At 36.6% G+C, this 26,909-nt stretch overlaps 2 protein-coding genes, 1 long non-coding RNA gene and 1 other non-coding gene across 5 annotated transcripts; 2 read left to right on the top strand and 2 right to left on the bottom strand.

The window, feature by feature from the left end:
• Window positions 1–471: 471 nt before the first annotated feature.
• On the top strand, window positions 472–3,273 carry LOC100255110 (large ribosomal subunit protein uL4). The gene is made up of 2 exons (XM_002274939.5): window positions 472–1,979; window positions 2,849–3,273. Exons 1-2 carry the CDS (start codon window positions 873–875, stop codon window positions 2,960–2,962), a joined length of 1,221 nt encoding a protein of 406 aa, XP_002274975.1. The 5' UTR covers window positions 472–872; the 3' UTR covers window positions 2,963–3,273.
• Window positions 3,274–5,769: 2,496 nt separating this feature from the next.
• Window positions 5,770–9,523, top strand: LOC100244807 (APETALA2-like protein 3). Of its 2 annotated transcripts, none has more exons than XM_059739099.1 (10): window positions 5,770–6,744; window positions 6,837–6,862; window positions 6,991–7,021; window positions 7,161–7,248; window positions 7,335–7,480; window positions 7,650–7,694; window positions 7,775–7,878; window positions 8,083–8,156; window positions 8,291–8,407; window positions 8,981–9,523. In XM_059739099.1, the coding sequence occupies exons 1-10, from the start codon at window positions 6,239–6,241 to the stop codon at window positions 9,236–9,238; spliced, it is 1,395 nt and encodes a 464-aa protein (XP_059595082.1). In that variant the 5' UTR covers window positions 5,770–6,238; the 3' UTR covers window positions 9,239–9,523. The 2 variants fall into 2 exon arrangements, with proteins under 2 accessions (XP_059595082.1, XP_002273339.1); XM_002273303.4 differs by having other exon boundaries at window positions 7,990–8,156.
• Window positions 9,524–18,828: 9,305 nt separating this feature from the next.
• On the bottom strand, window positions 18,829–23,896 carry LOC104880081 (uncharacterized). The gene is made up of 13 exons (XR_009466479.1): window positions 23,879–23,896; window positions 23,649–23,762; window positions 23,163–23,284; window positions 22,957–23,110; window positions 22,672–22,784; window positions 22,257–22,340; window positions 22,127–22,174; window positions 21,937–22,026; window positions 20,992–21,126; window positions 20,882–20,885; window positions 19,475–20,735; window positions 19,104–19,146; window positions 18,829–19,004 (listed from the first exon to the last, which is right to left on the bottom strand). It is a non-coding gene; the product is annotated as an uncharacterized LOC104880081 (transcript).
• A 962-nt stretch (window positions 23,897–24,858) lies between these two features.
• Window positions 24,859–26,510, bottom strand: LOC132254173 (uncharacterized). Its single transcript, XR_009466413.1, has 2 exons — window positions 25,779–26,510; window positions 24,859–25,640 (listed from the first exon to the last, which is right to left on the bottom strand). It is a non-coding gene; the product is annotated as an uncharacterized LOC132254173 (long non-coding RNA).
• Window positions 26,511–26,909: the final 399 nt, after the last annotated feature.

Below are 26,909 nucleotides of genomic sequence, written 5' to 3'. Positions count from 1 at the left end.
TCCAATTTCTGCTGGATGATTTGGGAGCCAGTTTGGATGACTTATTAATGGTGGGGTGATTACGGGACACGGGCCTAAGAACCTGACTCAGTGTGAGTGTTCTGGGTCTCAGCCAGTGGCTAGTCAACAAGTCAGTTTTTGGGGTTAGGTGCAAAGTGTAAGAAAATAGAAGGAATTTGATTTCGAAGATTGCATGTTTTTTGAACTAAAATTGCTGTATACTACTTATTTCCTGTTACCAACACAATCTCAGGATGCATTTGTTAAAATGGTAAATGACTTTTGTAATTTGAATGCTTTTACAAGAGGGAAAAAAAAAAAACAGAGGAAAGAAAGACAAATAAACTGGAATTTAGAATGTCAAAAAAATTGGTAGGTTCTTATGACAGACTAATTTATTTCGCAATTTTCTAATTAAAGGAAAAAAAAAACCAAGAATTTAAGAACTGGCTGTCTGAACCATCACAATGATCATTGAAGTGTTCTTGCTGTTTTGCACCGATTACCGCGAATATCTAAGCCTTAAAATTTGTGTTCTCAAAGTAAAAATATTCAATTTTCATTGACTCTATCCATTGATTTATCAAAATTTTCGTGAATAGCCAAAACAAAGAAAGGAAAAATTAATCGCAAAGCAAGGGCATTTTGGTATCTTTGCAGAGTTTAAAAACCCTAACCATTTTTTGGCTAAACCCTTAATCCTACCAAGGTAACCAATCCCGCATCCAAACAGTCTAGAGAGGTCAGATTCGTAATTTTATTCTTGCATTTCCTCCTCCTGTATAAGTGCACCGAAACCCTAGTTTCAGTATCACACACCAAAACGCTGTCACTTGTCTCTCACCCTCACACACCCCCACCAGGCGCAAACAATGGCCGCCGCCGCCGCCCGTCCTCTCGTCACAGTTCAAGTCCTAAAGTCTGATATGGCCACCGACGGCGGAAACGCCGTCCCTCTCCCTGATGTTATGAAAGCCTCCATCCGTCCTGACATCGTCACCTTTGTCCACTCCAACATCTCCAAAAACAGCCGCCAGCCCTACGCCGTTAGTCGTCGCGCCGGTCACCAGACCTCCGCTGAGTCCTGGGGTACTGGCCGCGCTGTTTCCCGTATCCCTCGTGTGCCAGGTGGTGGTACTCACCGTGCTGGCCAGGGTGCCTTCGGAAACATGTGCCGTGGCGGTCGAATGTTCGCCCCCACCAAGATCTGGCGCCGCTGGCACCGCAAGATTAACGTCAACCAGAAGCGCTATGCCGTGGTCTCCGCGATCGCCGCTTCGGCTATCCCTTCTCTAGTCATGGCTCGCGGCCACCGGATCGAATCGGTCCCCGAGCTTCCCCTGGTGATCGGTGATTCAGCCGAGAGCGTTGAGAAAACATCGGCGGCGATTGATATTCTGAAGCAGGTCGGTGCTTATCCTGATGCGGAGAAAGCGAAAGACAGCCACGCTATTCGTCCCGGGAAGGGTAAAATGAGGAACCGCCGATACATTTCTAGGAAGGGCCCCTTGATCGTCTACGGCACGGAGGGTGCAAAGCTCGTCAAGGCTTTCCGGAACATTCCTGGGGTTGAGGTCGCTAATGTGGACAGACTTAATCTTCTGAAACTCGCTCCCGGTGGCCATCTTGGGAGGTTCGTGATTTGGACCAAATCAGCATTCGAGAAATTGGATTCAATCTACGGATCCTTCGAAAAAACTTCGGAGAAGAAGAATGGGTACTTGTTGCCCCGTTCAAAAATGGTTAATGCTGATTTGGCTAGGATTATCAACTCCGACGAGGTTCAGTCAGTGGTGAGGCCGATCAAAAAGGAGGTGAAGAGGGCACCAATGAAGAAGAACCCGCTCAAGAACTTGAATACTATGCTGAAGTTGAATCCGTATGCAAAGACTGCAAGAAGGATGGCGCTTCTGGCTGAGGCACAACGGGTCAAGGCCAAGCAGGAGAAGCTTGACAAGAAGAGGAAACAAATTCCGAAGGTAAATATCTGGATCCTCTATTTGGGTTCTGTGGACTAATGAAAATAAATGTCGAATTTTACAATTGCTTCAACTGTGTAGTTATTAATCGAGATTGATTTAGTTATTAGCTTTTCGGAACTGAAACAATTTACTAGTATATGGGCTCGTACTTCCTTTATTTTCTCTTCTCGGCAACCATAACTGTGCACAACAATTCCATGTTTCCAATCATGAAATATCATGGACATTTGATGTTTTCATATGCAGTTTTTAGCTATTTCAGGTGAATCCTATTAACATAATTCTAACAATATGGTATAGCTAACTCTTCTCTGCCTATTCGTTATCAAATGTGTACTTTGTATCTGTGTGGATAATTTTATAGAATTATATGCATGTGGAGTACCCCGGATGATAATTTCAAGTCTAGATATGCATCTTAATGCAAATGGCAGGATCCGAAAATCTGTTTAAATAATGATCTCAATATGTATTGTTGCACTTGAACTTCACTATGTTTATCCCTAGATGGAAAAATTAAAATATTCTTGGCCCCTGGTTTTGTGGTATTTTAGGTCTGAGGTTTATGTTTCTTCTCGTATTAATTTTTAATTTGAGAATCTTTTTGAATTTGTTTATATGACTAATCTAGCATATCTTGCAGTTATTCTTGACTACGTTATCTTACCAATTAGAATTTGATTATATATGTTGAATGCTTTAATTCTAAATGATATGAAGTAGTGTATCTTCACAACTTAGTTTTCATAATTATGTTCATTAGTGGTTTTTCCTTGTTGTGTGTTACAGAGATATTCATTGCCTTACATGATGTAAAACCGGGATAGCTTCTAATTTGATGTTTTCTTTTATATTTAACTTCTCAGGAGGAGGTTGCAGCCATCAAGGCTGCAGGCAAGGCCTGGTACCAGACAATGATCTCCGACAGCGATTACACTGAATTTGACAACTTCTCAAAGTGGCTTGGTGTCTCCCAGTGATTTCGCCCTCTGTTTTTAATACCCTTGAGACCTTTATTTTGTTAATTGTTTTGTTCTCTATTTGCGGTTTTGAGTTTATGGATGAGATTAGGTGGGAGAGGAATGGCTCGAACAAAAGACGAACCCTTGGCCTTTCACTTCCCTTCTTATTTACTTTCCCAGTTAGGTGGGTAAATCTTTTAGTTGAAACAGAACTGGAGTTAAAATATTTTAGAAGTATCTGGTTTATGCTTTATGTTTGGACGTCAAACTTCTACATTGGTAACCTTCCAACATTTTGTTTGAATCCATAATGTTTTTTTGGTGCTTTAGCATTTGGTTTATGTCAATATTTTGTTGGAATCCATTTGTGTTTTTCTGCTTGAAGCATGGATGGATTTTTCCTGTTTGATGCTTTGTGTATTTAGGCTTTTTGGTTGAATGCATCTGCTTAAATATAAAGGATCAGATTGATCAAAGCTTTAGGATTATTTTGTAAAGAAACATATGCTGTTTAGGACATACCCTTCTATACCATATTTAGACGGGTAAAATGTGCTCTTATTCATGCCATGTAGCTATGAATGTCTGAATGAAACATTGCAATGCCATAGCGGTAGATGGGACCAAGGCGATCCGATTTTCGAAGACAAATTGATGTCGCATGGCCTCTGATAACTCTGCCGTTAAAATGGTGCAGATGGCATAGGTTTTGCCAGCATCATATGTTTTTCTTGAATGCAAGGTAGGATTTTGAACATGTTTCTTCGTTTTTCTTATTGTTGATTTTTTAAAATGTTTTAACTGCATCACAAACATTGCTTGTATCTTTGTACGATATGCATGGGAGCTAGAAGTTGGCCTCGTGACTCCTGTTACGAGTGATTGGTTTAAGATGATAATTGGAATAAGGGACGTCTGAATGGCGCATATTATCAGTTCTTTGCACTTTGGCAAATCGTTGGTCGACGGTCGAGGCACATAAAAATTGCTGGAGGGTATGATGATTCTTGAAATTATCATCTGAACCCCTCATAGTGTGCCTTGAGTATCCCAGGCGCGGTATGGGCATGGCAATTGGAATGCAGGACATTACATTGGGCTTTTCAGGGCTAATCTGCTCCACAAGAACTTGACCCCCCCGCTCCTGGTTTTGGGCTGAGATTCTACCCTGCTAGAGCCGGGCCTGTTAAGCGACTGACACTAACGAATAAACCCATTAGTGTTAGAATTAAGATCAGAGTCTTAGGGATGTGGTAAAGATGTTTTCGTGATTTCGCATAATGTTCATCTATGCAAATATTCGTTTACGCTATCCTTATGTTAATACCTATTATGTAAGAGTTTCTGCTTTGCTGGGTTGCTATAAAAAATCGCAAGTTCAGCTTATTTCGTAAATTTTTATTTTTATGCTTTCAATATATTTAAAATTATTATCAAAAAATCCTTTTTCTTGGAGAATTTTTTTTTAATTTACTGTTGACTCACGTTGAACACCTGGTATTGTTTTCCTGACATTAATTTGGAAATGAAATTTATATTTTTGAAAACGAATTCCTTGTAATATTCTATCTAGTTGATTCACATTCTAGGCTCTTATTTATCTTAGATATATATAGTCAATAAATTGATGCAAATTTTTATAATATAGAAAATTTAAATTTATTTGCAAAAGGAGAGAAAAAAGAAAGAAAATAAAATAATTGTTTAATTAAATTGAAATTGTTTCATTAGTTTATCAATAATACCAATATAAATTAATTTAAGTAAATATAAGTAACTAATAATATTGTGTTATTAATGCAAAATAAATTATAAATTATAAATTATATTGATTGTTTATTAGAAAATATGGGATAAAATGCAAAAGGATCAAAATATTTGAAAATTTATGACTAATCTTTTTTCTTCTTTTTTTTCAGTCCAAAAAAGATTAAAACATGTTTTATTTCATTCAAGAAAACTAATTGCTGTGATTTTCAGATGATAACCAAAGTATCATTGTTTTACTCAATCTCAAAAACTATTAAAATAATAAAAATGTAAAATTTTTTTTTTTAAGCTCTATATTCTTTATTTTACAGGTCCGGACCCACAAATTATTTTACAGCTGGATGTAGGTGCTAGGCCAATGAAGGCATATATGCATATTGCGGAATGCAGAAAAAGAGGTTCAATTACACTTAATAATGCTATTCATTATAAACTTCCCATGTTCCCCACACTCATAATAATAAACGCTTGGATCTTTAGTGCAGCATTTGTGAGGAGTTTTTGAAGGGAAAAGAAAAGAAAAACCATATGTTATTTCACTTTATTCTTCATAATATTTATGAGGGAAAACCAAAGCTGGTCGGGAAAATCAAAACCTTATCCCACTTTATGAACAGTGAGATGTCCAGTATCTCTTTTTATCAAATCTGAATAATTTTTTAATCTCGGAAAAAAGGTACCATTACCAATAGACGCGACTAAATTCACCCTCACGTTTAAAGTTCATCATTTTTTGTATACTTCTGTATGCAGCTTGGAATGGTGAAGTAAAAGGACAATGGGCAAAGGTAGTGGGCTACAAGGGGGTATGACAAGTGTCGGACGCCAGTTAAAAATGTGCAGTCCAGCACCCGATGATACCATGGCCGACTCCTATGGACCGCCAGGAAAACGTTTCCCTCGTGAGCGAGTTTCGCTTTTGCAATTGGAATTTAGAGCAGAACGCTAAAGGGGCATAACAGGAAATATACTTGATTTCAAAATTTTTGTATCGATAAGCTATTAGTTTGTTAAATTTAGGTTTACAAGCAGTTGGTTAGGAAAAAGAAGAAGCAAGAAAAAAATGGGTAATGTTATAATTGCTTGACCACGCGCCAAAAAGGAAGGTTGAGGCAATGTTGTGAAAATGGGAATAAATAGCTGCTGCTTGTTCTTTCATACGTCCCATCTCCCTCATCCCCATCCATCTGCCCCCCTCTGCGCGCTCTCTCTTTCTCTCAATGTATCGGAGTCTTGTAGTGATGTACTTTCCTCAGTCACACACACCAACCACGCGACCCCTTGCCTCTCTCACTACATGAAACCTCCCATGTCCCCGACCACAGCCCATGCCGTGATTCTACGTTTCTTCATCGCTAATGCAAGCTTTCTCTGGGAACTACTGGACTGATCTCCCCTTCCTCACTCTTCCATCCGATCCTTCGTAGTTTCACTCTTGCACTAGTTTTTTAATACTGAATAATTTGACTCTTCACAATCTTCCATCCGATCCTCCATATTCAATATAATTGGACTTGAGACGTGATGTTGGATCTCAATCTTAATGATGTTTCGGATGATTCATTTCACGGTTCTACCCAGGCGGTGGATCCGGGGAAGCTCCTTGACCTTTCTAGCAACCAAATGGAAGATTCTGGAAGCTTCAATTCCTCCATCGTCAATGCCGATGCCTTGAGCAGCACCACCGCCGACGATGACTCTTCTTCTAACCACCTCGATCACTGCTGCGGCATTGTAGCGTTTAGCTTCGATTTCTTCAAGCAAAATGAAGATCATGACAATAAGAGCTCAGATTCTGTTACGAGGCAGTTTTTCCCGGTGACCAGTGGTGGGGAAGGTGACTGTTCTTTGGGTTCTTCTTTGCAGCATCCGTGTATCCTGCAGGTGGGTTCCGGTGGCCCGCTGCTGCCAAAGAAACCACAACAGCAACAGCAGGTGAAGAAGAGTCGGCGGGGGCCAAGGTCACGGAGCTCGCAGTATCGAGGAGTTACCTTTTATCGGAGAACTGGGAGATGGGAATCGCATATATGGTTTGTATAATGTGTTTGTGGATAATGGAGTCCCTGTTCGTACTTTTCTATGATTTTGAATTGAATGCTTATTTGTGGTTTGTTTTGTTCAGGGATTGTGGTAAACAAGTGTATTTGGGTGAGTAGCTATGATCTCTTTCGTTTACTCAACTTTGTTTATCAATTCTACTAGAAAATTTCATGTGTATGGTGCCTGTTTTAATCTATCTGGGTGTTTGATTTTTCTTCTTCCTATAATTTTTATAGGTGGATTTGACACTGCGCATGCTGCAGCTAGGTTAGAATCATTACTTAACTATAAAATAATTTTCCTGCTTGATATAGTTTTTTGTTCGGTATGATTTGTGGACTATTTCTTTATTGTTTCTTTCTTCTTCTTTTTTTTTTTTTTTATAAATTTTGTTGCATAATTTCAGGGCATATGATCGAGCTGCCATCAAGTTCCGCGGTGCTGATGCCGATATCAATTTTGCTGTCAGTGATTATGACGAGGACATTAAGCAGGTTGGTTAGAGAATTAAAAGTAGGTGCTACCGATTCAATTCAATATTTGGGTTCTCTCTGGAACCTGAATGGATATTGTTTTTCAGATGAGTAACTTCACCAAGGAAGAGTTTGTGCATGTTCTCCGTCGCGGGAGCACTGGATTCTCGAGAGGAAGTTCCAAGTACAGGGGAGTGACACTGCACAAATGTGGTCGATGGGAAGCTCGAATGGGACAGTTTCTGGGCAAGAAGTGAGAGATCTTCTATTTGAATGATTTTCTAATCCTTGGATGTGTCTAGTAGTATTAACTGTGTTATCGTGTCATCCCGTTTTCTATTTCCCTGATTTTTTAATAAATTGGATTGGTCGAGTATGGATGTGAAGATGGTATTCATTGGTTGGTATATGCTTGCCTGCAGGTATATTTATCTTGGTCTGTTCGATAGTGAGATAGAAGCTGCAAGGTTTGAATCTCTTCCTCATACTGAATGTCTTAATTTAGACATCTCAACCTCATAAGGAATCCTTCGTTTCTTGAAAGCAGGGCCTACGACAAGGCTGCTATAAAATGCAATGGACGAGAAGCAGTAACCAACTTTGAGCCAAGCACATACGAAGGAGAGATAATCTTCCCAGCTGATAATGGAGGTAAAAGCTCTTGATTTACTTCGTCTTCTAAGAACTTTTTTTTTTTAAAGAAAAAAAAAAAAATTGTACATAATCAACTAATCCTGGAGTTCATAAACATAATTTACACAGGGAGTAGCCAAAATCTAAACCTGTTACCCAATCTTGATCTGCACTTGGGAGTCGCTCCATATTTTTCTGATGAACCAATGTCTGATGAACCAGTTAGGAACAGCAAAGCAAATGGTTCTCCTTCCCGGCAGGGCCACGATGCCATGCCTGATGACAGGGGAGAAAGGGTAAGGTTAAATTTTAGTTTTCCCTAATCTGGAATCAGTGACTTTGAGATTGATCCTCCAGTTATTCATCTGTGACTTTAAAGTTGCATAAGGTCTCAAGTAAACTTACCTGGTAGCCCTCTGTTGTTTTACAGATTGAGAACTCTACTTCAGCAACACTGGGGGTTCATCCATCATATGGCCTGGTAATGGCATCTGATCACCCTCCTAGCTGGAGTGGTGTAAATTCTCGTGTCTTTCCTATCTATAAGGTAATTTCACTCAAGTGCCTCCTCTGTTTCCTGGTATTAGTAAATGAAACAATGATTTTCCTCAAGTTATTAATTTGAAATAGCACCTATATTTTACCATTTAACCTCTAGAGTATGGTTGGCCGCATTTCAATCATTTATTTGCCAGTCGGTTTGAACATCAAATCATTTTGGTGATCTTTTTTGTGGGCAAGATGTTTTTTCCTCAAAGACTAGAGACCATACCCTCCCCTCCTAAATTTATGAACTTAACCCATAATCTTAACCTTTCTAAAACAACGTCCTTGGATAGATTTTCAAGTTGAGTTGCCTTATTTTGCCTGCATTTCTAAGACAATCTTAATCTTTCTAAGACAATGTCCTGGGAAAGAGCTTTCTGAACTCTCCTCCAGTGTGCCTAGATATCCAGGTTTATGCTGTGGAGTTCACTTAAGTTTATGCGCATCTGACAAACGATGTATATTTACTATTAAAATAACACCATGATTTTGCTATTGACAAATTGATTACAGAGAGAAAACTCCCAAGTATTTATATGTTAGCTAAAACCAGCATTGGTTTTGCCATTAGCAGGAAAGAGCAATAGAGAAGAGGATTGAAGTTGATCACTTGCCAAACTGGGCATGGCAAAATCATGGCCCTTATGGTGGGGCTACTCCACCTCTCTTCTCTACTGCAGCATCATCAGGATTCTTGTCTTCGGTTACAACTGCTTCACCAGCTAATCCCACTCAAGGCAGCTTACAGAGTACAACAGTTCTCCAGCACTATTACTCTCCATCACTCACCAACACCACCAGTATATCCCCTTACTACTACTGCAGGAGCTGAAACAAGCTACCAGCAGAAACAGCCACAATTCATTATCTTCTCTTTTGCATTGAAAGCAGGTGGGTAGGCAAGCAAAGCAAACTAAGATTGGTAAATGAATTCATATATTCTAATTTTGAAGTGTGGTTGTAGATATGAGACATTAGATTGATCTTTCTCTTTTATGAAGCCTGTTAAATCAGGGTGCTTTAGCCTGAGTGGGATGAGCCAATTTAGATATTTTTGCCTTGTTTGAAACTTCATCATTGATGTTGTCTTCTTTGAAAGGGCTGCATTTTTGCCTTATCCATATACATGACCTCTTTGGCGCTCAAGCTTTTACTTAGCCTGCATGATCACAGTTACCCGGGACTCTCTTTTAAGGCAAAGGAATCTGCTTTTCAATAAACTTATTTAGTATTAGGAAACATCAGGAACTTAAAACTAGAAGAGCTGTTAGTCATGTTCAAGGGAAATTTTCAAATACTCTTCAAACATCGTCTGCCAAAAACATCAGGCCACGTGAAAATGTTTTGAACTTATCAGACAACAATTTCCAAGTGATTTTGTAATTTAATTTCGATGAAATAAAAAACATTCTACAGTTTTGTGGGGTATATGTTCTTTATTTTCTTCTCAAATTGGGTCCCCTTCTTTCCAAAGTGGTTTTTAAGGTTTTCAAGCACCCAAAAGGAGGCAACCCTCCATCACGAACTTACCTTTCCATCTCCACCCCTCATGTTGTATATCGGCCTGAATTGGCTAATTCAGCAGTTTAAGACAGGATTGATCCATGTAACATCTCATATTGATATTGAGGTATGAACAGAATGTTATGCCAATAAAGTCGATGTAAAAATTAAAAGAAAGAACACAAAAATAAAATAAATCGCATAAAAGTATTGGGTTTTAGGCCAATCATACATACTTCCACATATGAGATAAAACATTCCATTATATGATGTAAATTATTACAAACGATATGAAAATAGATATAATTACTAATTCTTTTTGTATCTTTGTCTCGAACTAAGAATTCTTGTACTCTATTAGGTATTTCTTTTTCTCACATCTACACATACACCCTGATGAGCCTTCTTGCTCAATCATGACCTAGAATATTATAAAGATAGTGCACCAACTTTTTTCTTTTCTCTCATCTCATATCTAAAATTAGAAAATGTTTTATGTAATATTTCTTTTATAATATATATATATATATTCTAAATAGAAATTTGAGACACGTTCCACTACAAAACATGATAGTTAAAAAAGTTTTAAAAAAATTTCTAAAAAAATAATGAAATTTTGAAATAAATAAATAAATATAATAAGTGAAATACAACCAATTAATAAAAAAAGTATTTATCATCTTGTTATCATTTAAATAATTATAAAAGCATGCTTTGAGTTACTTTTTTAAGTATAATTATTCTTTTATTAAATTACAAATTCATTGCCACCATTAGAACTTTTGCATTGGTCTTAAAATCTTATTAATAATGCCTGATCTGAATGTGTATTTGTGGAGTCGAACTGGACTCGCCCATTCTGTCAAGTTTCAACCCTGGCTGGGTGGCTTCAGCTTAACTTAAAGTCGACCTACGTTAGCTAAACCAGCGTTTCTGTATGATGATAATTATAGGTCTGCATTTCCTTTTCTACCTCATTGAAATAAATTTCTCCACAACTACTAGTTACTACAGTGCTTCCCATCTGCCCCTCCAATTTGGGAAAAAATAAAATAAAAAATGAATGAGAAAATAGAAGGCATAATAAAAAAGAAAAAGAAAAATTACACTTATGGTACTTACCAGGGCCTTACATGGAGGGCACTTGTCCAAGTGGGGGTAGCCCCCCTCGCTTCCTAGCGAAAGTTAATGCCCGCATTCCTCGGCTTTGTGCGAGGTTCGTACACCTGCGGGTTGGAAGAAAAAGGGGTCGTCTATATCATGACTTACGAATCATGAGCAATGGTGAAGGGCCCAGCGTACAATTGTACGGAGTATAGGACAGTGATTGCTTGCAGGCTTTTAAAAGATGTCTCATTTCTCTTCTTTCCCTTCTTACTACTCTCTTCGAACTCCAACGCCATATCCCATAACTTGCTTTCTCCCTCTGGCTTTGTTGGGCTCCATGCGGTTACCACATGATTTTCATCGCAAAACATGGCTGCGACCATGTCAAAAGGTTACGGAAACTTGGCAGTTTTTAAGACTCGCCTCGGAATTGGGATTCTGGTACAGGGGCCGATCACGGCATAATGCAATTTCCACATTGGTTATTCAACGTACCTCCTTAAGATGGCGTTGAACGCCTCCTGAATAATGAACTCACTCCATTTTGTCTGGGATTTTCAAGATGCATCTCCTACTCTACTCTCGTGAAGTGACCGGTGAAATGTCATGTCACTGTGTAAGGCCACCATGAATGAATTTTATTAGGAAATATCGATTCATTCGGACATGAATGAATGAAATCACATTAAACATGATTTTAGTTTAATTTTCAAATTATTAAAAAAAAAAGTAGCAATTTCCTATTAATAATTTAAAGAATGTCATAAATTTGAAAATATTTTTTGAATTACTATATTTTAAAAAATTACTATGTTATTTTCAAAATCTTAGAAGAAGTATGGTCTTACTCATAGTTAATGTTGCAAATTTTACTTGGGTTCTAAGAAGAGTTAAAAGCCAAGAAAGTAGGCTCTCCTTTTTCAGACCCCATAAACTAAGCATTGTCAAATCAAAATTCAAAACCACATCCTTTTCAGGTAATTTCCTTGCAGGCTCTAATTTCTATTGGCTCGCCTACTTGATAGTTGATACTTAAGGTGGAAGAGGAGTCTCAAGAGCGTCATGCATGATGGGGCTATGACTTGTCAATCTACACTTCATCTCCAAATACAGACATCCACGTGGTCGGCCCTATTTAAGTTTGAAGCCTCTCTTCCTCACAAGTCACACATACTGCCAAAGCTGATGCTCCTGAGTCTCATGTGCCTGGGTCTTGGACTGGTTGGCTTTTAAGCTATCAAATCCATTACCGCAATTAATAAAAAAATTAAAAGCACTCAGGTTTTTACCTTTTTTATTTTTGTTGTTAGGAGAATTTATCAGACAGTTTGACGGGTAATTTGTCGATAATATTATTATTTTCCTTGGAGTGAAACTGGGCATGGCATTACCTGTCTTGTGTAGGTCCGTAGGATGAAAAATCAGTCTATTCATTCGAATCAAATTGTAAATAATTAACATTAATTTAAAATATGATGATGAAACAATTTGCATAGATGAGCTGCTTGAGCCACCAGACCCAAGGGACGCATACCTTTGCTGCTCATTTATGAGTAAGGCCGAATCATTCTGCTTACTGTAGGACTCTTGGTGTTCCTCTGTAGACAGGTCGGGAAAGAGGCAGCCACAACTAAAATTAGACAAATGACAGTGACTCCGAATTTTCAAGGGTCATCCAAGCAACCATTTTTATGCTAAAACATTTGCAAATTGGATCCTAGCCAGCAATGCAAAAGACTTGGGTTGGGATCCAATCCAGCTCCAAACCTCCGCCACAAGAACAAGTGCTAGCAAATTTGAATTCCCAACAATGGATACTTTGTAATCCAGTAATTATTATTCGTTTCCTAAATTGAATTGCAATTAAACTCAGGGCCGAGCAAACACACAGTATTATACCTTAATACCAGCAAAATCTACGTTGTCCTTCCTGAAATCGTCTTTTCTAAATGCAAGTCGAGGCAGGACATGCAACTGCTACCTTCATATGCAAAGGAGCAGGGGTTGGGAATCCAACCAAGATTCTTTACTTACATTGATGTAGCAAACACTGACAATTGTTAATCCTTCTTCAACAAGATTTTCAATTCAAACATTAGTCCATACAATTGATTGCGGATGGACAAGGATAGCACAGCTTCTTTCCCTTTTCTTTTATGGCTGAGTATGACTTGCTTTGATGAAAGCATTGCATAGACAAAACCTCAAGGTTGCATTTCTCATTCCAGCAGACCTGCAATTGGAAAAACAAGATAAACAAACACTTGGCAGTTTATACTTATGAGAAAACTTAACAGAGAAAAGAATGATTACAACAAGGTATATAAATACCCTTTTTAGCAGCTAACTGACTTTGTTTTTATCCTAACAAAACAACTAACTAATTCTGTTTTATTCTAACAAATCTATACACGTGGACAACAACCGTTAACCACTATTCCTAACATCTCCCTTCAAACTCAAAGTTGTAAGGTCTTCCACTTTGAGTTTGTTCCTCATTTGATTAAACTGTCCACTGGAGATTGCTTTAGTTAAAACATCTGTCACTTGTTCATTTGCTGGTACATGTCTTATATCTATGTCTTTCTTCAAAACCTTTTCCCTTACAAAATAAAGATCCAATTCTATGTGCTTTGTTCAAGCATGAAGAATGGGATTGGTAGATAACAACACTGTGTTGAGATTATCACACCACAGAACTGGTATTCTAGGTGTCTTGCATTGCAATTCAGATAGTAAGGATTGAATCTAGGTTACTTCAACAATCAACCAAACTTTTATATTCTGTCTCTGTGTTGGAACGGGAAACTGATTGTTGTTTTCTGGAATGCAAAGACACAACATTATTGCCAAAGAAGACATGGTGACCTGAAACTGATCGTCTATCAGCAAGGTCTGAACCCCAATCAGCATAAAAAAATCCAACTAAACTCAACTCAGTAGCTTTCTTTAAATGAATGCCATAATCCATGGTTGCTCTTAAGTACCTTAGAATGCGTTTTACAGCCTTCCAATGCTCATCTGTAGCCCTTTGCATAAATTGACAAACTTTATTGACACTATATGCCAATTCTGGTCTAGTTACCATAACATATTGTAAAACTCCTACTGTACTTCTGTATAGCTGGGCATTTTCAACTGAAACTCCATCTTGGGAACTAATCTTTAAGCCACTAGTCATGGGAGTGGGAAGACCCTTGGCCTACAACATTTTAGTTTTCACCAAAAGATCCCTTATATACTTCTGTTGAGAGAGATGAAATCCATTCACTATATGAGTAACCTAAATGCCCAGAAAACAGGTTATTTCTCCTAGATCTTTCAAAGAGAACTCAACATCCAACTGTTTAATAAGAGTAGTTACTACCTCTGCATTACTTCCAATTATCAAAATATCATCTACATAGACAAGAATGTAGGTGGTATGGGTTGATGTAATCCTGAAAAAGAGAGATTGATTTGCCTTGGAAGAGACAAATCCAAACTATAGAAGTGCTTTGTGAAGTCTCTCAAACCAGGCTCGTGGTGCCTGTTTGAGTCCATAGAGAGCTTTATGCAGTCTACAAACATATTCAAGGTGTTTCTCATCAACAAAGCCTTGAGGTTGTGACATAAACACTTCCTCTTGTAAAATAACATTCAAAAAGGCATTATTTATATCCAATTGCCTAACACTCCAGCCTCTAGATAAGGCAATGGTGAATACAATCCTGATAGTTGTTGGTTTCACAACTGGGCTAAAAGTCTCATTAAAATCAAATCCAACTTGTTGATGAAAACCCTTGACTACCAACCTAGTTTTGTATTTTTCAACACTACCATCAGGATTTTCTTTGACCCTATAGATCCATCTACAACCAATAGGTATTCTTCCTTCAGGCAAGGGTACTAAAGACCAAGTGTTGTTTCTTTGCAAAGCTTCAAATTCAGATATCATGGCTTGTTTCCACTCATCCTTTTGTAAAGCCAACTCAACTATCTTTGGTTCCTTTACTGCTGCAATATACACTTTAAGTTTGGTAATGTCATTTTTGTTTCTTGTTGTCATGACATGAGTATTCTCTTGACCTCTTGGTTGACCTGTCCTTCTATTCAAATTAGCATTACCAGAAAAAACAATATCCTGCACAACAACATCAGTTATTGGAGAAATATAATGTACATTGAAAACAGAAGGTAAATCAACCTCATTGATTGGCCGGTCAATGGAAATAACAACAGGACATGAGTGTGAAATAGGATGAGAATGAGTTTGAGATGGGATTGTTAGAATAGGTGGACCAACAGATGGGGTAGAATTGGACAATGAAGAGGAATTATGGATAGAGTAGGAAGATTGATTAGTTCGAGCAAATGGAAATGTTGTTTCATCAAATGTAACATCTCTAGAAATATACAACTTGCCATTTGAATCCAAGCACTTATATCCCTTGTGGTTTAAGTTGTATCCCGTAAAGGTGCAAACAATGCTCCTAAATTGTAATTTATGCTTGCTAAAGGGCGAGTGTTAGGATAGCATGTACAACCAAACACTTTTAGAAAGGAATAGTTGGGTTTGGTTTTGAAGAGAAGTTCTAAAGGACATTTTTGTTTTAGGATAGGAGTTGGAAGTCTATTATGAAGAAACACAGCAGTTCTGAAAACTTCATCCCAATATTTGAGAGGAATTGAAGATTTAGCTAACAAGGCTAAACCATTTTCAACAATGTGGCGATGTTTTCTTTCAGCCACTCCATTTTGTTCTTGAGTATGAGGGCAAGACACTCTATGAATGATACCATGTTGAGTAAGGAATGACTAAAAAGATCTAAATTCACCATCCCAATCAGATTGAAAGGCTTTTATTTTGGAATCAAGTTGAATCTCAACTTGAGTTTTGAAATTGATAAAGGTTTGGATGACATCAAATATATTTTTAAGAAGATATAACCAGGTGAATTTAGAATAGGCATCCACAAAATGAACATAGTATCTATAACCACTACTTGAAGGGACAGGAGTTGGACCCCATAGATCATAATGAATCAGTTGTAGAAGAGCAGTATAAACTGTGTCAGACCTAGAAAATGGAAATTTATGAATTTTGCTTAAACAACATGATGAACAAAATAAAGGTGTCATTTGATTGATAGTAGGGACATTACACTATGAAAGAATTGTTTTTACAACTTAAACAGAAGGATGACCTAATCTGGTATGCCGGAGATAAAAAACATTTGGCTTTATTGAATCACAAGGATTTGAAACAGTACAGGTTTGAACATTACAACTTTTTACAACAGATGATGATTGACAAATGTTGAAGGCAGCTTGTGGATAAGCAAGGCACAAATTTGATGAATCAAACGAGTATAGACCATCTTTAACTTTCCCAGTAAGAAGAACAACATGAGAATCTTGATCCTTAACAAAACAAACATCAGAATGGAATTCAAAGAAGACATTATTGTCTTTTGCAAATCTGGAAACACTAAGAAGATTCTTTGTAATAGAAGGAACCAAAAGCATACGATTTAAGGAGAGAACTTTAGGAGTAAGAGAGGAAAGTAAAGAAGAATGACCAATTCAAGAAATTGACAAACCTGAACCATCACCAATGTGTACTTTGTCTTGACCAGTAAATTCAGTGTTGTGCTAAACATTATTAGCATTTGGAGTGACATGATTTGAAGCACCAAAATCAGGGTACCAAGAGTTATCATTGAACACCTCAGGTGTTGTAAACAAAGTTGAGGAATGAGGAGAGGCTTGGCTAAGATAAGCACGAGGACCACCACTATTTTGAGAATAGGAGGTTGGACTAACAAAACTTGGATCAAACCTGTAGTAACACCTTTCAACGTCATGTCCAAACCTTCGACAAAGCTGGCATTGAGGTTTGCCAGTATTATTCCAGTTGTTATTCTAGCCAGATCTGCCACCATTTCCTCTGCTTCCATTAAAATTTCTGCCTCTACCAAAGTTTCCAACATTGAAACGACCTCCATTACCTTTACCAATACCTCAACCTCTTCCTTGACCAAAGTTGGTAGAGAAATTGCTTCTGCCACGACCTCCAAAACCATTATTAGTAGAAGACGAGGCAAAATTGGCACTTGCTGCAGAATCAAGAGATTTTGCATTCTTTTCAATTCTAGCTTCTTATGCCATAATCAAAAACTTAACTTCTTCTACTGTATAGGATTTAGATCTAGTAAGAATGGAGGTGATGAAAGCATCATACTCATCAGTGAGGCCATCTAGAATAGCATCAATATGGTCCTTATCTGTGAGAATGTGACCAACCAAGGCTAAAAAATCAACACAGCTCTTGATTTTGGACAGATATTCAACAACGTTCAAAGATCCCTTTTTCATAGTCTTAAGCTGATCCTTAAACTATTCGATTTTAACCCTGGTTTGAGATGCAAAATATTGCTCTAATTTCACTCAAACTTGAAAAGAGGTTTCACATCCAACTAACCTCAGAAGAACTTTCTCAGAGATTGACGAGAGCAACCATGAAAGAAGCAATTGGTCTTGTTGTTCCCACTCAACAAAGGCTTTGTTCACATTTCCGGCTTGTGCATCTTCTTTCAATAGAAACCATGGAGGAATTGCAGACTCAAAGAAGACAAATCTTTGTAATCCATAACCTTTGATCGCAAAGACCACTTGTTGTTTCCAAATGAGAAAATTGTTGTTATCAAGTTTCACAGAAAAAGAATGTGTGAAACTCACAGGTAAAAATCTTGACTGTTCTTGAGCTGCCATTAATGAATCTTGAGCAATGGTTTGAATCAGAGTCTCCATTGAAGGCATTTATGGATCAAGACTCCAAATTTCAGAGTAAATGATGCCTTTTTAGTCTCTGAAATTTTCAGCAAACTGCAAGAAAAGCCAAAGAAAGAAAGCACTAACTTTCTATTCGATCATTTTCTGACTTTCAAAAACCCTAGAAATTTTGCAGCCCTAAACCACTCTGATACCATATGAGAAAACTTAACAGAGAAAAGAATATCTCATTAGTTGAAAAGAATGATTACAACAAGGTATATAAATACCCTTCTTAGCAGCTAACTGACTATGTTTTTATTCTAACAAAGCTATACACGTGGACAACAACCATTAACCACTATTCCTAACAATACTTACATGAAATCAACATAGCCTTATATTAGACAGAATTTGTGAATACAAAATGTTCTGTTCTTCCCTCAATAAGGAACACATTTTGTTTTAAAAAGGAAGTCATTTTTCAGAAGGAGCAGATATATTTCTCACTTCATCAACTTCTTTTCATGCGTAGAAACTAGAAACATAGTCTACATGCAATAGACATGCATTTAAGGCTGAAACTAACCAAAGACAGTGACCTGAATAATCTGGCCATCTTATGGGTACATGTGGAGAACATCGGTCTGAGTATCCATTGTCCTTGAAAGAGCAGACAGGTGCCCTACCAGTCACCCACTCAACCACTTCTGTCAGATTAACTAGAAAGAAAGAGCAGTTGAAATCCCATGAAAATTACATCCCAAATCCTCTGTTGTATTGATTGCCAAAATTGGATATTTGAAACTTCAAATCCCTGTAGCCAGGAACAAACTTCTTGACCCCCAGCCTCTGATTTTTCAGGAGTTCTGACATAGCAAGATCACCAATGCTGTTCACCTCATTCCAACCTCCCCAATGGCTGTTTGAAATGTAGCCATCTCTAAATTGGTGAGCAGCCAATTGCACAAACCAGGATGGGTTGCCGGCTTCATATTGCTCCAGAACCATGGGAGGAAAACCATAAGCATCATTTGTTGAAGAGAACATGATCTTGAGAGTGAAGGAAAATTAGAAACTATTCAAAATAGAAAACCTTAAAACCATCATAAAAAAACACAAACCATAGTTGTGAGAAGGCAGGTCCACTCCCTCGTGAGAAAAAACCACTGGAGGTGATGCCCGGCTCAGTACTGAAAATCCCGGTGGGGTTGACTTTCAAGTTGTTGAAACTCCTAAATATTGAAGCAGAGAACAATATTGTAAACAGGATATTAAGCTTTACAAAAAAGGTTTACCAATAAAAATTAAGCACCAAACAAAGCATACATTACCAGAGAACAGAATTTTTGGTTTGTAGTGAGGGGCCAGAGTAAGCTATAAGAAATCACAACAAGAGAAAAAAAAAATCAAAAATTACATGCAATCTGCCAAAGAACCATGTACTATGGAAGGCTCTGAGAGAAGAACTAAATACCAGACGTCCTGAAAATACAAGACTGAAAACCCATTGAACAAACATAACTCCCCTATGAGCATAAAAAAGAAACTGTAGTAATTACACAATTATTTACCAATCCCATTGAACAAGCATAACTCCCATTGTTTAATGGAATTAAATGCTATAAAGAACCCCACCCCAACTACAAGTAACTATTAGTTTTTATCAAATATTCTCCTAATAGCAAGAATAGTTGATACATACCAGAGAGCTTGTTGGAAGAGGGAAAAGAACAGATAGGATGATCCTCAGATGCCGTAGAACTGCTGGACAAAGAGATCTTTTGATATCTTTCCAAACAATAATCCTTATTTAACATGAAATTTTGTGGAGCAGAATATTTATTCAGTGTGCTCCTAATATTACTGTCCGAATGGTCCAAATCAGCAATTTGATTTGAAAAATCCTCCTGTCTTGCAAATGAGAATCTGGATTGGCTACAATTTTGTATTTTCTGCAAATTTGGTATCTTGAAGGAACCCTGTTGATCATCCATTTGACGCAACAACTTAACTAAGTTGTGAGGTGAGATTAATGAATTATCCCATGCATCCAAATCCATAGAAAGTATATTAGAGATTATGTTGCTCTCTCTCATATCTTGAGCAACATCACTGTCAACAGCTATATTGTTATCAAACCTCCCTAGGTGCTCATCTTTCCCAGCATCCGACACAACACTGGAACACTCAATAGTACTCTCTGATTCAGAAAAGCTGCTACCTCTGTTAGTTCTGAATTCGTTAGATGATAGTGAGCTCCTGGATATAAATGGCAAAATTGCTTCATTGTGTTCTGTAGGTAAAATCCTAGGATCTTCATGAAGAATATTCCTATTGCAAATTTCATTTTGCTTCCAAGAATGAGGGCTTGACTGATCTAAAATCTTAAGCACATTATGTGGAAAAGATTCAGATGGTGGATGACAGATGCTTTCTGAACCATTCAGTCTCTGATCATCAAAAGCTAGCAAATCCTCTTTCTCTTGAAAACACACAGTACTGGTGGAAGATGTGGTAGTTTCTTCCAATGCTTCTGATGTTGAAGGTTCTTTGAATAGATTCATATCATGTTGCTCTGAACCTTCCTTTCTAGGCTTTTTTACTAAAAGATCAATGCAAATTGAACTGTTTGTAACAGCAGGATTGGAGTGTTCTTGTTCAAGACCACTATTCATGGTAACTGACGATAATCCAGAAAACAAGCTCAGAAACTTACAGTCTACATCAAGATCTCCATCTTTATCCAAACCAGGACAACAAGATTCTTTTGTGAGTTCTAAGGATCTTGTGATGGAGACTGGTGCCACACTAGCTTTAATATTTGCTTTGGATATTGGCAGACAAGCTAAAAGGCCAGTAGATGTAATAATGGTGGGAGATATCTCTAAGCTAACTTCCACAAAATTAAAGCTTCTAGTGCTGCCATCAACAAAGGATTCCCTGAGCTGGTTCCCAATATTCCATCAGATAGACAAAGCAAGGTCAGTTTAGAAGAAAGTACACCATGTGAAACACACAACACAAGAAACACATTCACAGATGTCCAAACCTAAATTCAAAACAGGCAATCACCCAAATTACAGATACATTACAACGTGGTGAAACTAACTAAACTGTTCATATATTGGTACTTTCATCGCTCACAAACATCATACATGAAATATCATGCAACATAGTTACTCATCCCAAGTAGAAGATTTTCTGAAAACAAGTGGAAACTAAAAGAGTCTTAAATTTGAATGATCTTTTGCAATATTTTCTGTAGATGACATTATACAACATTCTTCTGCTAGCGGCAGAATATTCCCTGAACGTTGGGTATTATTTGTCACACCAACAATTTGTTGAACTCTATCCCAAACCATCGAGCTGGTTATCAATATGACCAGCTTGAATTAGAATGCAAATAATAATAAAGAAATAATAAAAACTGCAAGCATGATTTGACATTTTCTTTTGACCCCATAATTTCTCAAATAAATACAGACAGTAGTGAGCCCTTGTATTTTTGGAGAGGCAGTTAATCTAAGTTTCACTTATACAAAGACCCTGCATCTTAACATTTAACAAATCATGAACATCTACTTCCATATCAAGTTATCAACATCAATATTCCAGCAGCAGAATTTTAAATGTGAACAAACAAATAGTAACATGATTTTCTTCACTAATAGCAGGGATCAAAAGCACCAGAAAGCATGTTTTCCTTGTAACAGTATTGTTGTTTTTTCACTATCAAAGAACTGTATCAATAAATCCCCAAGAACAGTATATACATAATGTTAATAATTCAATGTAAATATGCAAATACAGTCTAAATTTACCAAAAACCAATTCATCTTGTCAAAATTTCAGGTTGAAAAGATCCAGATCATTTCACCAGTGATCTTAAGTTAAAAAAAAAAACAAAAAAAAAAAAAAAAAGAAGAAGAAAAACACATGCTGATCACAGAAATCTTTTCCCTGTCCAAGTCCTTCCCACCCTCTTCACTCAAAACAGGCACATTTTAAGTTGTGTAAGTAATTTAATCTCCTTAAATTAATAAAAACTTCAAATAGAGCAACCATAAGAAAATCATGAGCAATGTTAAAGATGATAAGAGAAAACTTGCACAGAGGGGGAGGGGAGGGGCAGGTGGATTCACTCCTAAAAGAACATATGTTGTGAATGCTGAATCAATATCATCTTTGCTGAAGCTATCTTCTGGAGAGCCAAAGTCATGCAAATACAAACAATCTTGATTGTTGCAAGGCCGGACCAACAAAAGCATTGTTGTCAACAAAAATGGAATCACATTTGGTTCCAGTTTTTACAAAAGACTCGAACAAGTTGAAATTTTCTTAGTTATTTACCACATTTCTCAACCATGAATAACAATATTTTGAGGTTCCAAAACATGCCCTGCAGATACCATGTCATCTAGGTGTCAAATGAACAATGGTTATTTAACCATGGAGAACTAGAGAAAACAACATAAGCTTACCTCAAGGATCTACCATCTAAGATAAAATTATGCACTGATCAAATGCATTTAATGGCTTCCTCCTCTTTTGAGTATGTTATATACCTAAACCATGAAAAAGCACCACCTGAACTATTAAACAACAAACACATGCATGTTTAATACAATCTGCAACCTGGTACAATGCCAAATTTGACTCTAGTGCTCAACCTTCCGGAGGGAGAGAGATAAAGCATACAATACCCTAGCCCAAGTTTCAGTAGAAAATGTGAAAATAATGGACTAGGCAAGGAAATATGCATATGTACACATCTAACATTGATTCACCAATGCTAAATGAAAGCAATTGTAATAATTACTAATTAGTGCTGAAGATTGATGGGGAAATCATAAATTGCACTTAAAAAGGTTGCGAATAATGGTCATTTGTCCTTACACACAGCAACTTTTGTTTGCAAAATGTTGAATAATAACCCCACTTGGTGTTCGAGAGATAGACACCTTCAGAACCTTTCCATACTGGCCAAAGTACTCCCAGCGCTTAAGAAGCTGGTAACAAATAAAATCTGTTCAGGCACTACTGAAGAATAAAATCCAATTGCAACGGGGGTTGGACTAGAAAGGAAAGGAAAAAAAAAATGCCACCTGCATCAGGTTCCACTTAATCATTCAATCAGATGCTATCGAGGATGAGATAAGAATTTTTATAGAAGCTACTCACATCTTCATCTGCAAAGTTAACAGGCAATCCAATTATATACACTATGTTTCGCTGAATAACTCAAATGCTACTTAGATCCTTCCTTCCTTCAGGTGCTTTCCACTTGGCCTTCTGCAATTTCTGTTTATGCTCAACATTGATCCCGACCACCGACCTGTTCACAGAATATCATAGAGTGATAGCAAAGTTATTAATCGGCCATGCACAACCTTCCACAGATTGCTGCCATGCCTACGATTTTTTCTTCATCATATGGTGAGCGACATGCCAGACAACGGCCCCCAGAATTAGCCTCATTCAATATACGATGCCAACACCAAACACATATCTGATAAAAGAAAATCGAAGTAAATGCAATGAGAATTACCAAAAGAAAATTAAATTAAAAAAACACAAAAATTACCATTAAAGTTAGAGCTTGCCTCGTTTGTATAAAGAATACTATTATCATATTGACATATCATCCACATTCTAGATCCATTCTTCAACAACATTATTTCTTTGCTTTTTCTTAGGCACTTGTGTGTGTGTACACAGGTGGGGACACATTCAAAGGAATTAGACATCAATAACCAGAAATCTAAGCAACACACATACACCTAGAACATAAAATTGAGACAGGCAAAGAATATATTTTTTTACTCTCATTTCTGAGGGCTTTAAATATGCAAAACAAAGTTTAGTGTTCAAACCTCATAACGACATTTGCATGGCTTCAATTGCTGATCAGTAAGATCCATCTCTTCAGTGCATAAGGGACACATCTTTTCTTCATTGTCACTTATGATTATTCTAAAACTCAGTGACTATCAGAAAAATAAAATAAAATAAATAAATAACTACACACACGTATATAGAATAATAATAACGCTACCTGGTTAAATTATTTGCAGTTTTAATGTCTAACATTATTTCTATTTACCTTCTTAAATATGCACATAGTGTTTCATATTGCATTATAAAAAATATGGCAGGAAAAAAAAAATTGCGGTATCATCACCAATTTATTTGACACAAGCACTTCAATGTTGAACAAACATTGATCCTGGCAAATCTTATCTCATCAATTTGTGTTGCCTACTTCTTTCTCAATTTGTGGGCATCTTTTTGTCAAAAATAGAAAGCAGGGAAACAAGTTTTTGAACACATTCAGTTTTTCATACACATTATACTTGCAAAGCCCATACCTTGAAACAAATAATCCTTAACTAGTGCAGCAATTGGCTTATTAATTGAACATTCCAGAGCATGGTTGCTGAAGCAATAGAGGGAGGCAACAAAGAAATGACGGGGAGAATATTGTCTAAAGGAATATGGAAGGGTAACAGCTTGGAGATGATAGGAATCAAAAAAAGAGAAACTAATTACAGTGGGTGAAAATGGATATAAAGCATCACAATATCGTATGAACCACCTATTTGAAAGGATGTTATGTCTATGCTACGGGTGAAGAGTGAATAAGATTTGCAATCATATTTATTTACTCTTTCTTGCTCATCAGAATTTATGGCGAAAAAAAGGAACTATAAACACATTTGGGAATTCCAAAATATTATCTAAACATTTGCTCCAGGAAAACATCATGTTTCTAATGAATTGAACTGGGAAACACTCATTAAGGAACACTTGAAGCATCGGATAGGTTTCCTATATACTTTGAATACAAGGACCTTGGAAAGAATTCTGGTAACTATTGACTAAACCATCTGAATCAACTTCTTCTGCAAATCAACTATCAGTGCAACCTTTAAGCCTCTTGCTGGATGCAAGGCACACATGCCATGAGCTAATAATTTTATTTCTAATAAAATTGATATATGAAAGTTAAAAATTATCATGCAGAAGTTGAAATGTTGATTGAACATAGAAGATGTGAGTGAAAATAATGTGAAAAATAACAAATTCTCATTAATGATACTTTAAATATAATATTATCTTAATTTTTTAGCAGTGGGTTTATTTTTGTCACGAAACTAATAATCTTTTAATAAAAAAAGAGGGTTAGATAACTCATTTAATAGTGTAATAACCATTTGGAGAGATGGAAGAGAATCTCATCATCTATTTTCTTTGATCTAGATGCAAAGCTACATGTTGTATAGACTATTAATTTTATTATTAGTTCAAAATAATAAAATTAATATACATAAAAATTAAAAACTAATATCTGTCAATTGAAATCATCATTTAACTGATGGTTGAATGAAGAAGATCGGATTAGAAGTTATAAAATCACATTTACAATTTTCTTTTAATAGAACAAGATGGATCAAACAACCCCTACATTTCCACTTCAGGATCAGTCACTTCACTTCTATTGCATATTCATACAGTGTGACTACACATCTTCTCTTGTACTGGGAAGCTAATCTAGCACCATCTTGCAACAAATTCATGCTCACAAGCAGAGGCAGAACCAATAATTTTCACTCACAAAAAGTTTGGTAAAATTGTTGAAAAAAAAATAGCAGTTCTCAATTAAAATACAGCACATAACATATCAAACAAACAAAAGTAAACGCTATTTGCAACAACTGGGGCAAATCATGAACCTGAATCGAAATCCAGAAATTATAACGTAAGTCATTAATACCTATTTCCAAAAAATCATGGATTTTGAACGCGGAATCAAATGATTCGATGGAACAACGTTGATTACATCAAATTAATCCACCATTTGGTTGCTGAGAAATCGCAAGTAAACAGAAGAAACTTAGACTTCCACCATCACAAACACCACTTCCATAACAACCTGCGATTTCTCAGAAACCAAACATCGTGTCTAGAGTTTGGTGATCGGTGCTAAAGAAATAAGAACTTACAATGCTCTATGGAGAACAAGCAGAGTAGCCTCCGAGGAGGGTAGAGGGCAGGAGCCTGATCAACCAAGAAAGAGCCAGCCATATATATAAGAAGACAAACCAGGGCTAAGGACACCGACTTTCTCAATCCCTGGATTTAATGGTAGCTGCCAAACTCCGCCAAGTGCTTAACTGATTCGAGTGCATAGTTTCTCAAAACATTAGGTTTTGATAATGATACCATATACTTAACAACGGGATCCCCAGTAGTCCGAGTCAGCGTCCCATTATAACTGCATGTCGGAGGCTTCTATAGTTCTATGCCAACGACCGCCCAGTCTCGTTAATCCCCCACCCCTTCCTTACTTAACGAAAGATTATTAAAATCAACCCTTGGAATGTAAATTTGGGGTGAATTTTAGGTAATTTTAATTAAGTCATTGAACAAATTTGAATTCCATTCAAATTTAAAAACATGTTTTACAAACTAAAAAATGAAAATTATATTTTATTTTTAATAATATAGAAGGAAAATTACATGTGGGTAATAGGATCAATCATTCAAAACCAACAAAACCCAAATAAATTTATTCAACAAAAAGTTGTAATTTTTTGAGTGGTGGGAGCCCTATCGAACTAAAGATCCAAGACTTGTTAACCTTACAACCTCATGTAAGCTTGAAGCTTTGCATTTGATTCACTGTGTGATCTTCATTTTCATCTTTTGCCCTCCATATAACCCAGCTGGCTACATTCTATGAATTCATAAATGGAGATGAAACTCCTTAAATTTGGTGTGCAGGCATGCTGCAATGCTTGTGCATTTAATGTCAAATGCAAGCCTACAAGTTGGTTACATGCTAACTTCAACATAAGGTCTTTGTGTTCTTTAGTTGATTTTTGAAGAGAACAAGAAAGAGAGAATAAAGATTTGTATGGTAAATGTTTTTTAAAATATTTTTTTATTTTTCAAAATAAAAAATCAGAAAAACCTATTTGACAATTAAAAACTATTTTTTGTTTTTTTATTATAAAAAATAAAAAATAAGGTAATTTTATAAAATAATTTTTAGTTATTTTTTTATTATTTTAACTTGTTGTATGATGGTTATTTTAAAAATAATTATATAAATATATAGAATAATTTAAAAT

This window comes from Vitis vinifera, chromosome 8 (genome assembly GCF_030704535.1).
Source record: "Vitis vinifera cultivar Pinot Noir 40024 chromosome 8, ASM3070453v1".
Taxonomy (NCBI): domain Eukaryota; kingdom Viridiplantae; phylum Streptophyta; class Magnoliopsida; order Vitales; family Vitaceae; genus Vitis; species Vitis vinifera.
Note: the sequence above shows the minus strand (reverse complement) of the source record. Positions and strands in the feature narration are given on the sequence as shown.